Genomic DNA, 15,073 nt, shown 5'->3' with positions numbered 1-15,073 from the left:
TCACTTTATTCCTGAGCTTCATTATGTTGTGTGGAAAGTGTTTTGTAGTTGTGTTCATATAGATCCTGTGTTTGTCTCGGGAGATAGATTCCTAAGTATTTTATTGTGTCTAAGGTAATTTTGAATGGGATTTCTCTTTCTAGTTCTTGCTGCTGAGCTGTGTTGGAATTATATAGAAATGCTGATGACTTATGTGGGTTTATTTTGTATCCTGCAACTTTGCTAAAGTTGTTGATTATTTCGATTAGCTTTTTGGTTGAATCTCTAGGATTCTTTAAGTAGACCATCATGTCATCCACAAAGAGTGATAACTTGGTCTCCTCCTTGCCTATTTTAATGCCTTCAATTTCTTTTTCTTCTCTAATTGCTACTGCTAGTGTTTCTAATACAATGTCAAATAATAGAGGTGATAATGGGCATCTTTGTTTCACTCCTGATCTTAATGGGAATGGATTTAGTTTATCCCCATTGCAGATGATATTAGCTGATGGTTTTAGATATATACTGTTTATTATTTTTAGGAATTACCCTTCTATTCCTATGCTTTCTAGTGTTTTTAGTAGGAATGGGTGTTGTATTTTATCAAATGCTTTTTCTGCATCTATTGAGATAATCATGTGGTTCTTGTTGGTTTGCTTGTTGATGTGGTCAATTATGTGGATAGTTTTCCTAATGTTGAACCAGCCCTGCATCCCTGGTATAAATCCTACTTGATCATGGTGGATGACCCTTCTAATCACTTGCAGGAGTCTTTTTGCTAGTATCCTATTTAAGATTTTTGCATCTATATTCATTAGGGAGATTGGTCTATAGTTTTCTTTCTGTTTTTGGCCTGCCTGGCTTTGGAATTAGTACCATGTTTGTGTCATAAAAGGAGTTTAGTAGAACTCCCTCTTTGCTTATTATGTCAAATAGTTTGTATAGTATTGGGATTAACTGTTCTCTGAATGTTTGATAGAATTCACTGGTGAATCTGTCAGGCCCTAGGGATTTTTTCTTAGGAAGTTCTTTGATGGCCTGTTGGATTTCTTTTTCTGATATGGGATTATTTAAGAAAACTATTTCTTCTTCTGTTAGTCTGGGCAACTAGGTTGGTATATTTATTGACATATAGTTGGGCAAAGTAGTTTTTAATGATTGCCTTAATTTCTTCTTCATTGGAAGTGAGATCCCACTTTTCATCCTTAATGCTGTTAATTTGCCTTTCTTCTTACCTTTTTTTAATTAGATTAACCAGTACTTTGTCTATTTTGTCTGTTTTCTCAAAGTACCAGCTTCTAGTCTTGTTTATTAGCTCAATAGTTCTGTCACTTTCGATTTTATTAATTTCTCCCTTAATTTTTAGGATCTCTAGTATGGTTTTCTTCTGGGGGTTTTTAATTTGTTTGTTCTCAAGTTTTTTGATTTGCATTTCCAATTCCTTGATCTCTGTCCTCCCTAATTTGTTAATATTTGCACTCAGGGATATGAATTTTCCTCTAAGTACTGCCTTGGCTGCATCCCATAAGGTTTGAAAGGATGTTTCGCCGTTGTCATTTTCTTCAATGAAATTATTAATTGTTTCTATGATTTCTTCTCTAACTATCCGATTTTGGAGTATCATGTTATTTAATTTCCAATTAATTTTTGATTTGGCTCTCCATGTACCCTTGCCGATCAATATTTTTATTGCCTTGTGATCTGAAAAGGCTGCAGTTATTATTTTGGCTTTTCTGCATTTGAGTGCCATGTTTCTGTGACCTAGTGTATGATCTATTTTTGTGAATGTGCCATGTGGTGCTGAAAAGAAGATGTATTCCTTTTTGTCCATATTTATTTTTCTCCATATGTCTATTAACTCTAATTTTTCTAAGATTTCATTTACCTCTTTTACCTCTTTCTTGTTTATTTTTTGGTTTGATTTATCTAAATTTGATAGTGGTTGGTTCAAGTCTCCCACTAATATGGTTTTACTGTCTATTTCCTCCTTCAATTCTCCTAGTTTCTCTATTAAAAATTTGGATGCTATACCATTTGGTGATTAGTGATATTTCCTCATTGTCTATACTCCCTTTTAGCAGAATATATTTACCTTCCCTGTCCCTTTTGATCAGGTCCATTTGTGCTTTGGCTTTGTCAGATATCATGATTGCAACTCCTGCCTTCTTTCTATCAGTTGAGGCCCAAAAGGTCTTACTCCAACCTTTAATTCTAACCTTGTGAGTGTCAACCCGTCTCATATGTGTTTCTTGAAGACAACATATGGTAGGGTTTTGGGTTCTAATCCAATCTGCTATTTGTCTACGTTTTATGGGTGAGTTCATCCCATTCACGTTCAAAGTTATGATTGTCATTTGTGGATTTGCTGGCATTTTGATATCTTCCCCTAGTTCTGACCTTTCTTCTTTAGCTTTCTCCTTTTGAACCAGTGATTTACTTTAGGTCAGTCCCCCTAGTCCCCTCCCTTGAGATGCTTCCCTTTCTAGCCCCTCCCTTTTTATGTTCCCTTTCCCTCCCCCCTCTCCTTCCCTCCCTTTTTATACTCCCTTCCCCCTCCCCCTCCTTAATTTTCCTTTCTTTCTTGCCCTATTGGATAAGATAGAATTCAGGATCCCACTGGATCTAGATGTTCTTCCCTCTCAGATTTGATTTCACTGAGAGTAAGGTTTAAGTAATTCCACTTCATGCTCTCTTCCTCTCATTCTCATATAAGAGTTCTTCCCCTCCCCTTCCCATGTGTATCTTTATATGGGAAAGATTATTCTATTAAGTCCCCCCCTATTTCTTGAAGTTAATCTTAGTATTATCGACAGTTCCCCCCTCCCTTTTCCTTTCTTTGCCCCCACTTTCCCCAAATCTTCTTAATGCCCCAATCTTTCCCTATGCATGTTTCTTCTAACTACTCTTATGATGATACAATTTATGAGAGTTACACAAAACATTTTCCCCACATATTAATACATATAATTTGATGTAAATGTAGTCCTTATAGAAGAGAGTTTGACTTAAAGAAAAAGATAAAGATTTATCTCCTTTTCCCTTTCTTTCATATTTACCTTTTCATGTTTCTCTTGCTTTCTGTGCTTGGATATCGAACTTTCCACAGAGCTCTGGTCTTTTCTTAGCAAATGCTTGGAAATCTTCTATTTTGTTGAATGCCCATACTTTCCCCTGGAAGTATATAGTCAGTTTTGCTGGGTAGTTGATTCTTGGTTGGAGACCCAGCTCTCTTGCCTTTCTAAATATCGTGTTCCATGCTTTGCGGTCTCTTAGTGTGTTAGCCGCTAAGTCGTGTGTGATCCTTATGCGAGCCCCCTTATATCTGAGGCTCCTCTTCTTGGCTTCTTGTAGGATTTTCTCCTTTTCTTGGAAGCTCTTGAATTTGGCAATTACATTCCTAGGCGTTGTCTTTTGGGGATTTAGTATAGAAGGTGTTCTATGAATCCTTTCTATTTCTATTTTGCCCCCTTGCTCCAGAACATGGGGGCAATTTTCTTTTATAATCTCCTGTAGAATACTATCGAGTTTATTGTTTATCTCTGTTTTTTCTGGGAGACCAATAATTCGGAGGTTTTCTCTTCTCCATCTGTTTTCGAGATCGGTGACCTTCTCAGTGAGATATTTTATGTCTTCTTCTAATTCATTAATTTTTTGGGTTTGCTTTATTGATTCTTGCTGTTTTATCATCTCGTTTTCTTTGATTTGCTTAATTCTGGTTGTTAGGGACTGGTTTTGCTTTTCAGCTTTGTCTGCCCTTCTATTGGATGCTTCGAGTTCTTTTTCCAATTGAGCAGTCTTATCTGTCAGACTGCTGATCTCTTTCTCCCATTTTTCTTTCCAGGTTTCCATCTTTTGGATAAGTTCCAGTTTGAGATCTTCCAGAGCTTGTTGATAGTTTCCATTTTGGGAGGCATGTTCTGATTTTTTTTTTCATTTCCTCCTCATTCTCCTCTTTTCCTTGGGTACTCCCACCATAAAAGTTTTCAATAGTCACTTTTTTCCCTTTCTTCCTGGAGGCTTGATTTTGGGCCATGTGAGCCATCCCTTTGGTGGTTTTATTCCCCTTTCCTTTTTGGTCTGGGGTCTGGATTATATGGGCAGTTTTTCTGTGAATTTAGGTTGCTTCAGACTAGTTCTTCCCAGCCTCCGAGGTTTCTTAGAGTGCTGGGTCCCTGATAACAGCCACACTGCCCAGGTGTTGAGCTCCGCCCAGATAATCAGCGCGTGGTCTGCCCCTGGTATTTAGCTCCGGAGAGATGTTCAGCGCAGCCGCCCCAAGTACAGCTCCGCTGACCCCCATAATCAGCGCCAGATTCTCCAGTGAAACCGCCCTGAGACGTTTTTTCCTGGCAGTCCCCAGATCCCAAGGACCTTGGAGCGCCCCCCCCCCCAGACAGAGACGTTCCCCACTCACTCGCTGTCCCGGTGAGCGCTCAGGTAGCTCACTCTGGTTTGGTGGGGGAGGTGAGGTGGGGGAAGGGCGGCTCAGTTCACTTTTCTGTGCAAGCTTTTCCTCCTTATTATAGTGTGGAAATGTTCAAGCCCCACATATCTTTGCCTCTGTGGAGTACTGGGAGTACTGGGGTGTCCTTCTGTTCCTCCAAAGGTGATTTTTATGCTCCTTTGATGTAGTCTATTTCATTCGGTGCCGGGAAGAGGAAGCGTGTGGCGTCTAGATTGCAGCCATGATTACCCGGAAGTCCTGGTTGTGTTTTAATGAAAGCAATTTTTAAATGAGTCCACATTCATCAACTGAACTATCAATCCAGAGCAAGTACATAATTCTTAGAGTAATCTTTCATGAAGAGAAAAGATTTTAATTCACAATAAAGCTCATCTCAAACTATCCAGTATCACCTAGTTATTCTGCCTGTGGGTTATTTTATCATAAACTCCATGTAATTGATGGCTTCTTGATCTTTATTGATTTCATAATAGTTGGAAGTAAGACATTTATTTCCTTAAAATCTACTTCTATCCTCCCTCTGGACCTGCAATTTTCAAAGAAGAGAAATGAAAGTCCTCCAGGTGGATGCAGCTATTATGCAATTAGGATCCCAAAAATTACAGCAGAAGCTGGATGGAACAGACAAGATTACTATTCCTCACTAGTACCCAAAACATATCTCAAAAAATTATATTATACTCCCCAATAAGGGAGTATATGCAGTGGTTTGAGCTCTTTGAAGGGAAAACAGCCTTAAACATTCACATTATAATTATTTAGTATCATAATTTCAACTTACTCTATTGTACATTAACACCGGGTCATAAAAAACCAACATTTTGTTGTGGCATGAGGATTATTAAAGGATATGCCACAATGAATAGAGAGGCAGGACTAGAAATGAGAGGTCTTGGATTCAAATCTGACATCAGATACTTCTTAGCTCTGTGACTCTGGACAAGTCACTTAACTCCAAATGTCTAGCCCTAACTACTCTTCTGCCTTGAAACCTAAACTTGGTATTGATTCTAAAATATAAAGTAAGGGTTTTTGAAAATAATAATAAAAGGTATGCTAGCTTTACTAAATTCTGCTCATCCAGACAGGCTTCATGTATGGATCCACCAATATCTGTATCTGTTGATTGTCCAAGGACCAGCCTGGTTCATTCCAAAGACTGGTCTCTTTGAGGAAATTATTTTTTCCCTTCAGCTAAAACAATGCATCAGGGCCATCTATTAAGGCATAAAAGGCTGTCTACACAGTCTACAAAAAAAAAGTCTACACAGATACAACAAGTATGAAATTATGGATCCTTAAAGTAAAAGAACCCAGAATGTAAGGGAAAGATGCTACCTTAGAGATCATCTGGTCCCATCCTTTCACATTATCAATCATGGCTGTGAGGCTCAACGAAGTTAAAATGTTTATCCACAGTTACAAAACTCTCAATTAATGGAGGGCTTTGCTGTTGGGAATGATGGGGTTAATTCTCAATAGGGAAATTTCTATTTCTTCAACTGAAAAATAAAATGACAATACAATAGGAAAGTCATAGTATAGGAAAATGAAATATGAGGATTTAATTAGGAGATCCTCTAACCGATCTGATTAATTCTGCAATCTTTTGGATGCAATTAGTGGATATACCACTTTCCTGGAAGAGGATGGATATGGGACTTTGCTAAGAAAGTCAAGAATATGGAAATCTCCACTTACATAATGAACAAAATTAAGGAGAGAAAATATAATTGCCAGAGTTCTAGATAGTGAGGATATCTAGTGCTGACTTGCTTGAGGTTAGTAATGCAATTCAATTCAGTAAATGTTTAACTACTGCTGGAGCTACAAAGGTAATTTACTCAATCCCTACCCTTAAGGAGGTTTCCATTTAATAGTGAAGTCATAAACACAAATAATAATAATAATAATAATAATAATAATAATAATGAGGTATTGTAATAAGTGCTTTACAAATATTATCTCATTTGATCCTCATACTAACTTTTGTAGGTAAGTGTTATTATTATCCCCATTTTACAGCTGAAACCGAGGCAGGCAGAGATTAAGTGACTAGACCAGGTTCTCAAATATACAAAGTATATTAGGTCAGATTTGAATTCAGAACCTCTTAATTCTACACATAGCACTCTATTCATTGTTCCACCTAATTATAATATAAAGTAAAATGAGATAAGTACCAAGGGGAGGAACAAAGGGATATGAAAAATTTGAATCAAATTTAAAACTTTCAAGTGAGAGAAAGAATGGAGGAAGGTTCTAGAAGTTACTCCAAGTAGGTTATGATGGAGACAGTTTCATGAAGGAGATGTCACATGAGTTGAACCTTGAAGGAAGAAAAAAATGAGACATTTAGCAAGAGAAGGATATTAATATATTGCCCAACTTTTAAGTGAGAAGTTTGCCACAAAAATCTGTCTGGAAGGGCTCTTCATAAATGATTTTGAACTAAATTATGTTAATAGTCATGATAACTACCATAACTATTTTGTCAGAAATATATTGGAAAACTATCATTACATGATAATAATAACAAATGAACTATTGAAAACCCTTCACAATTTATGTCTTATCTCATTTGAGCTTCATAGTCTCATATTCTGAAATAGATATAGAAGGTATTATTTTATAAGTCAGAAAGCAGAGACTCAAAAACTCTAATAGTTAGCACATGGTTACATAACTATCAAAGGTGGGACTTGAACCTATGAAAGATAAAGAATATTACCTCAGAATAATATTCTGAATGCATAACATTAGCCTGAAGATTTTACCAAGTAATTAATGGGTCACAAGTTGTTGTTAGGGTTTTTTTCTGTGAGTTGCTTTCTGTTTCCCCTTTTCTTTCTTAAGGTAGAAAAGAGGTAATGAATTCAAATTTTCATTTTGATGCTAGTATGCCAAACTGGCAACTTATCAAGATTTTGAGCTTTCTGATTAAAAAATTCAAGCTTGCACCATGTCAATCCCTTCATCAAAAAACTCCAGTGTCTCCTGATTACCTAAAGAATTAAATATAAACTCCTAAAGTTCTTTACATGCAGGATCCAACCAATCTTTTAAGGATTATTATACAATCCCTCTTAAAGGTGACACTATCACATTTTTACTGTTCCCCAGCCTTAAATGCCTCCCTATATCTTAGAATTCCTTTCTTCCTTCAAAAAGCAGATCAAGTGCTGCCTGCCTCTGGATCTTTGCTGAGTCCTTCAGTTGTTAGTATCCCCCACCACCAAAATTGCTGTGTATTTCTTTTGGTTGAGACCTGACATTTCATCAACGTTAGAAACTCCTAGTGATGAAACATTCTCTACCATGCAGATAACACCTTCTCTTCAACTTCTAGGCTTAAAAAGTTGTCAGGGGCTCTAAGAAGTAATAATAATAATAATAATAATAACTAATTTTATAAAGCACTTGCTTTGTGCCAAGCACTAAACTTTATAATTATTAACACTTTTGATCTTCATAACATCCCTGGAAGATAGATACTATTATAAACCCCAAATTAGAGATGAGGAAACTGATCCAAACAGAGGTTAAGTGTCTTGCCCAGAGTCAAATAGTCAGTATGTGTCAGAAGTGAGACTTGATCCAAGGTTTTCCTGATTTTGACGGCATCTCTATAGCACTAAACCACACTGCCTTTCTGGTATTGTATTCCCCGACATGAGTACACTCTCTTGGTGGATAGACTGAAAACAAGAAGACCAAAAAGATCCTGGACAAGTCACTTAATTTTGCCTCCATTTCCTCATCTATTAACTGAGCTGGAAAGGGAAATGATAAATCATTCCATTATCCCTGCCAAGAAAACTCCAAATGGGGTCATGAAGAGTCAGACACAGCCAAAACCACTAAACAGCAATAACTTGTCCATCAGACTCACCACCAACACCTAGTTGGAGAAAACAAACATACATTTTAGTAACTGAAATCAGGAAGTTTGATAGAGGATATAACTGAAAGGAAGTACAAACATGAGAATTGGGTGTCATGTGTGGCTTGTTAATGCTTTGCCTGATTACCTCAGGGGTTCACCAGTGGGGGCTTATTTTATGACAGCTTCATAAGGAAAGATTTCAAATTCATGGGTGACAGAGTAGAATGGATCTCACAGTTAGCCAGAAAGTCACCAAGCATTAGAGTAACAGACATAGCCTAGGAAAGATGGACCCTTATGGATGAACTCTTATTTGCCCTGGGAGGGATACTTCATAGAAATTTAGTGCATTTCAGCTCATGATTTTTTTCTTCGAATTTGAGCTTGTGGGTTTGTTGAGAGTAAGTGCTGTATGGAGCAGATTCTTGATTGCTAACTACATCTTTTGCTGCTGAACCAGTAAGCCCTGCGGCTTACCTATGTTCCTCCAGTTCCCTGGGGATTGCATGCTCCATCATCCCTGAAGAAAAAGATTTAGAATACAGAATATGTTGACATCTTGTTAGTTCATGAGTCACAGAGCTTCCAAAAAGAAAAGACAAGAAAGTTCCCGAAAGAATCAAGACAATTGACAATTAGAGTCTTGTGTATTCATGTGAAGCAATGTGTAGCTTCAGAAAGTAAATCCCAGTAGTGGTGGTTTCTCTAAAATGGTACTCACTTCTTCTGATCTCTAGATTGGAATGGAAAGATTGAACAACTTGGGGAATCAAATAGGTATCTTATCCCCAGTGGCTGTACCAGTCAGTCATTCCTTTGGTCTCATGCCTAATCCTAATCCTAGATCTCTCTTTCTTACATTGCACCTATCAGTCTCATTCTACTACAGAGAGATGCCCTCACATATCCTGGCCAGCTCAAACATTCACTAGCCCTACTAACAGTGATGAACATGGGTTCCTAGACACTGAAAGAGAAAACAATTCTGGTGAGGGAAAATTTCACTGTAAATTGTGTCATGGATAGAGAATTTTGCAAGATGAAAGACTGATGTTGAAATGCTTATTAAGATCTCCCATCTCCCAAATATTAGCATCACTACCTTTCAAATTGAGTAGTAATTTCAGAGTCATATTATCTTAGAATTGAAAGGGACATTAGGGTCTTTAAGATTTACTCCTACTTGAACACTTGAGAAGAGGTCATCTACCTCTTAGAGACACAGAATTTAGAGACAGTTGCATAAGGTTTAGAGGCAGGAAGATGAGAGTTCAAATCTGGCCTCAGATTATTCCTGGATTCTGGGAAAATAGCTTAGATTCTCAATTTCCTCATCTGTAAAAAGAAGATAATAACAGCATCTACCTGCTCAGAGTTGTTGTGAGAACCTAATGAGATAACATTTGTACGGTGCTTTGCAAACTTAAATGTTTTATATAAATGCTTCTTGTCATTGTTCAGTCATTTTTACTCATGGCCAACTCTCCATGACCCCATTTAGAGTTTTCTTGGTAAAGATATTTGAGTGGTTTGCCATTTCCTTTTCTAGCTCATTTGACAGATGAGGAAACTGAGACAAACAGGATTAAGTGACCTGTGATCACACAGCTAGTAAAGTGTCTGTGGCTTGATTTGAATTCATGAAGAAGAGTCTCCCTTACTCCAGAACCAGGACTCTATCCACTGTACCACGTAGCTACCATAGCATATAAATGTGACCTCTATTATCATCATCATTATTACAAAAAGTCCTCCAGTAAAGGGAAATTTGCTTCTTTAAAAAAAAAAACGTTTTATTAACCTTTCTTTTGTTTCTTCACTAATGTCACTCCCAATGTGCACTCACATTTTCCCCACAAAACCCTTTCTTATAACATAGAAAAATTGTTCAGAGAGTAACCATGTCTGAGAGGCGATATATCAACCATCAAGTGATAAGTATTTATTAACCTCTCCTATATGCCAAGTGATAGAGATATGAAGACAAGATGGGGAAAGGAGCTTACTTTGATTTCCTTACATTCTAAGAAGGAAATAGCATGTCTCATGTCTCAATTTCCTCATCTGGAGAAGGACATGGCAAAACAGTCTAGTATCTTTGTCAAGAAAACATTGATGTATGATTTATTACTTGTTTGTATAGGTATATGATTTGGGGTTTGGATTTTAAAAGATTAATCTTTTACAAAAATGAATAATATGGAAATAGGTTTTGAGTGATAATACAAGCATAACCCAGTGGAATTCCTTGTCAGCTCCAGGAGAGGGGTAGAAAGAGAGGAGGGAGACAACAAGAATCATGTAACCACAGGAAAATTTTTAAATCAAATTGAAAAATTGAAAAAGAAAAAAGAAAATCTTGAACAGGGACATAAAGAGTTGGACACCACTGAAATGATTAATAACAACCTCAAAGTGACTCAATGGCTAAAGCTTTGGATCTGGAGTAGGTAAGAACTTAGTTCATATACAGTCTCAGATACTTGCTAGCTATGTGACCATGGACAACTATTGTCTTCCTCCATTTCTCCTCATCTGTAAAATGGGGATAAAGGCACCTACCTCCCAGAGCTGTTGTGAAGAGAAAATAAGATAATGTTTAGAAAGAACTTCTCAAATCTTAAAGCACTTTATAAATGCTAGCTATTATTATTAAATGCCATTTTGAGGAGTTGGTATTTTATGCTAAAGGCAAAAGAGAGTGATTAAAGATTTAAATTTTTTATTTAATTTTTTCTCAATTAACAACACTTACTTTCTCTTTCTCTTTCATCCTTCTTCCTGCTGGAAAAAGAGGAGATTTGATATGATATGATAGCAAGAACTCAAGTGAACTCAATTGAAAGTCTTTAAACATGGAGGAAGCATGGGTATATTTTTAGGCAGCAGGAAAGAAGCCCCCAATCCATACCTCCTTTGCAGAGCTGCCAAAGCCATTCTCCTAAGTAAAAAGTCTTACCCCTACCCCACCAGACACATATACGTGCGCTCAGGAAAATTCAGTGGTTCTTCTCTACTACCTCCAGGATTAGATATTAAACCCTCTCTTTAGGTTCGAAAGCCTTTCTTAGTCTAAGTAGCTTACCTGGAGTTCTCCAGGTTGTAAGTGGCAGAACCAAGACTCAGATGTGGACCTTCTGACTCATCCCTTGGCCATGTGGATATTTATCCTGGAGAATCCTCTCTGTTGACAACAGCATCCTTCTAGTTATGCAAGGTTCCAACCCTGGGGCCATTTTTGGCCTTCACTTCTGAGCTAAATACCAGCATGTTCTATTTATACAACCAGCCACTCACAATAATAACACTGTTAGATCTTAAACATAACCATTTACCCAAGTACAAAGCAAAAGAAATTATAACATCACATGTATCAAAGTAAATGCACAAATTATAAATAAATACATCTCAATCCACACATAAACTTGAGTCACACTTTCCCACCAATGCACTTAGTCTTTGTTGAGAAGAGTGCCTGACAGAGGCATATGATTGAAGAAAACCTGTGTGCTCAAAGTATCTCCCAACTCTGAAACGATAAACTTCAGGGTCCCCGCTGTCTCAGTAATAGTCGCTTATTCTTTTGTTGTCTTTCAGTAATGTCTGATTCTTCATGACCCTATTTGGGGTTTTCACTGAAAATGTACTAGAGTGATTTGCCATTTCCCTTTCCAGCTCATTTTACAGATGAGGAAACTGAGGCAATCAAGGTTAAATGACTTGCCCAGAGTCTCACAGGTTGTAAGTGTCTGAGGTCAAATTTGAACTCATGAAATGAGTCTTTCTGATTTTCCTGTTGTCCTGTCCATTGTGCCACCTAGCTTTCCCCACATTAGTGCTATGGAAAAGATAGAGATATATTAGCCAGATTATTAGGTGTTAGGCAGGTTTGAAAATGATTGCATCATTATATCCAAAGACATTATATTCAAAGATATTAAAGTTTTAATGTCAACTTGAAAGGAGACCCCCAGGGCTCTCAATATTTTTTATCAGTGACTTAGATAAAAGTCTACCAACTTTGTAGATAGCAGGGAGGAATAACTAATAGAGAAGATCACAATCCAATCCCAAAAAACACTGACAGAGTATAGTTTGGGCCAACTTCATTATGATAAAATGAAACAGGGATAGATGTAAAGTATTACCTTTATCCTGAAAAGCATCAATTCCAAGACAGCTGGGTAGCACAGTGGATAGAGCACAAATGCAGGAAGACCTGGGTTCAAATTTCACCTCAGACACTTTCTAGCTGTGTGATCCTGGGTAATTCACCTAACTACAATTACCTACCTTTACCATCCTTCTGTCTAAGAACCAAAACTTAGTATCAATTCTAAAAACTTAAGGGTTTGAAATTGGTTGTTGTTATTGTTGTTAGGAGCCTACTATGTGCCAAACATATAAGTGATTTATAAATATAATTTCATTTGACTATCAAAACAATTCCTGTGAGATAGATACTATTTATTTTATAGTTGAGGAAATTGAAATTAAGACTCAACGTCACACTGTCTGTGGTCATATTTGAACTCAAGTCTTTCTGACTTTAGGTCCAGCTCTCTATCCCTAACACCACCTGACTGCCTCTACTTGGGGTCATTTACATTCTCAGAGAATTCTATCTTTTTTCTCTTGTGCTGAATCAATAGAAGGAAGTGAAATAGTGAAGCTAAATTCAGCATCCTTGAATAGTCCTGCATTTTCTGTCACTGCCTTCCTGATATGATTGTTGATCATCCTTCATTTTTGAAGAGGACCAATGACATCATCATGTTGGAGTAAAATAGATGGTTGGTCAGAGGCTGGTGGGCCAGTTTAGCCATCCAGCTACACAAGAGGAAAGAGGAAGAAAGAATAATCTCCTCTCTATACCGTGAATTCCTTATTTTAATGTCTCATTTTTCTTTCAAGGTCTCAATTGTTATAAAATGCCTTCAATGATCTATTTTTGCAACTGCTAAGGAATATTTAAAGGAATAGAGGAATCCAAAAACATCCAAATGTTGACCGATGTTTCAAAATTCTTTCCCTTGTACAAATCTAGATAGAATCCGAGTGGACAATCAACCCTGCTCTGCCCTGAAATGCTGTATACCTTCCGGCCAAGAGGAACTCATCCTTTTGCAAGAAAAAGTAAAAAATGGAGAAATCTCTGTGGATGAAGCCCTGATGAAATTCAAACAGTGGCAAAATGAGAAGAGCGGACTTGAAGTTATTCAACAGGTAATAGGGACCCAGATCTGTTTCCAGAGATTGTCTTTAATCACTGAGCTCCTGGTCCCTCTGCTCTTAAACTCTTAACACAGTCTGGAGCTATAGCCCAGGACTTTGAATTTCTATCTATTAACAAACCAAATGCCTTAATACTTCTAATTGAAAGCTTTTAAATAAGCAAATGGCAGATTTAAAAATCATTGGTGCATTTACTTTTGAAATGACTTGTATCTAAACAAATATTTATTCAGCTTACAAAGTTGCATTTGAACACATCTGAATGTTACATGAAAATCATTTCTGGGATTAAGTGAGAGGCAATCTGGAGCATTACTACCTGCTCAGCCCCCAGAAGAAAGACTGAAAAGATCAGACAATTAAAGAACTGGCAGGAAGATGAAACAGAAAATAGTCCCCAAAGAAATCTAGTTGGTTCTGCCATTCCCATTCTTAACACTTACATTTGTATTAGATTTATCAGAGTATTGATTATTTGTGCTCAGTTAACCTAAGGCAGAGTTTCCCAAACTCTCTCCCTTCCTGGCATCCTTAGTGTCTTAGTAATTTTTTGCCAGAGCTCTGAAGTCAAAGGAATATCTTATTATTGTTAATTAGCTAAGGTGACTATTTAAAATATCCAGTGCTGTGCTGTGAATTAAAACCAAAGCACATTCAAATAATGCAGTGGGCAATAGGAAAATTAGAGATCACTGGGTTAATGCCTAAAAGATTTGGAAAGAGCAGGAATGGGGCAAAATTATGACTTCGATTGTCTTTTGTTTTGTTCTTCCTTTCCACTAGCAGCCCCCCTTTCTCTCCTTTTTTTCATGTCCTGGCAGTACCCAAGACCAAATCAGCCTATATATTTCTGTTAGCTAAAGTCTAGAACTGATCTCCATGGAATATGCCTGCATTTCCTAAATGTTACCTCCCGTCTTCCTACCATCAAAAACCCCATGTTCTAAGGGGGAAAACCATTGAATGTAGAGGGCAGAGCCAAGATAACAGAGTGGGAGCACAGAAAGCTCTGAGAATCCTCTCCAACCACCCTTAAAAGAGCACTTCAAAATGAATATTGGAGTGACAGAACCAACAAAGGGATAGAGTGCAGCAATTTGCCTGCAGAAAACAACTTGAAAGGTGTATTTCACTGGGGTGAGGGGAGAGCAAAGCTGCTCCAAGGAGTACCCACACAAGCCAACAGCAACACCCCCCATCCCACATCTTTTGCTTCAGATTCTGAACCCAGAATGGAAGCCTACTTTGGGTCTCCAAGACTTTGCCAACAGGAGAGCACTCCCACACTCACCCTTTGAAGTTTTCAGCCATGGCACAAGCCTGAAGAGAGGCCTAAGGGGAGACTCACAGCCTCCCTGCCCAAGCCTGGAGTGAGACGCCAAGACCCAGTGCAGGGCAGTATGCAGTGTATTTAGCTGATATGGACCTAGAGTGAGACATCGAATCCGTGCCCAAGCCTAAGCTGAGGCCCCCAAGCCCCAGCACAAGGCAATCTTCATTGTAACTGG

At 37.7% G+C, this 15,073-nt stretch overlaps 1 protein-coding gene across 1 annotated transcript in view; it reads left to right on the top strand.

Annotated features, from left to right (window-relative positions):
• Positions 1-15,073, top strand: part of LOC103106134 (B cell scaffold protein with ankyrin repeats 1) — an 80,378-nt gene that overhangs the window by 52,493 nt on the left and 12,812 nt on the right. The window contains exon 5 of the mRNA XM_016423039.2: positions 13,378-13,556. Coding sequence (XP_016278525.2) covers positions 13,378-13,556 — 179 coding nt within the window. The remainder of the gene's footprint in view (positions 1-13,377; positions 13,557-15,073) is intronic.

Source organism: Monodelphis domestica, chromosome 6 (genome assembly GCF_027887165.1).
Source record: "Monodelphis domestica isolate mMonDom1 chromosome 6, mMonDom1.pri, whole genome shotgun sequence".
Taxonomy (NCBI): Eukaryota; Metazoa; Chordata; class Mammalia; order Didelphimorphia; family Didelphidae; genus Monodelphis; species Monodelphis domestica.
This window is presented reverse-complemented; position numbering and strand designations above follow the sequence as displayed.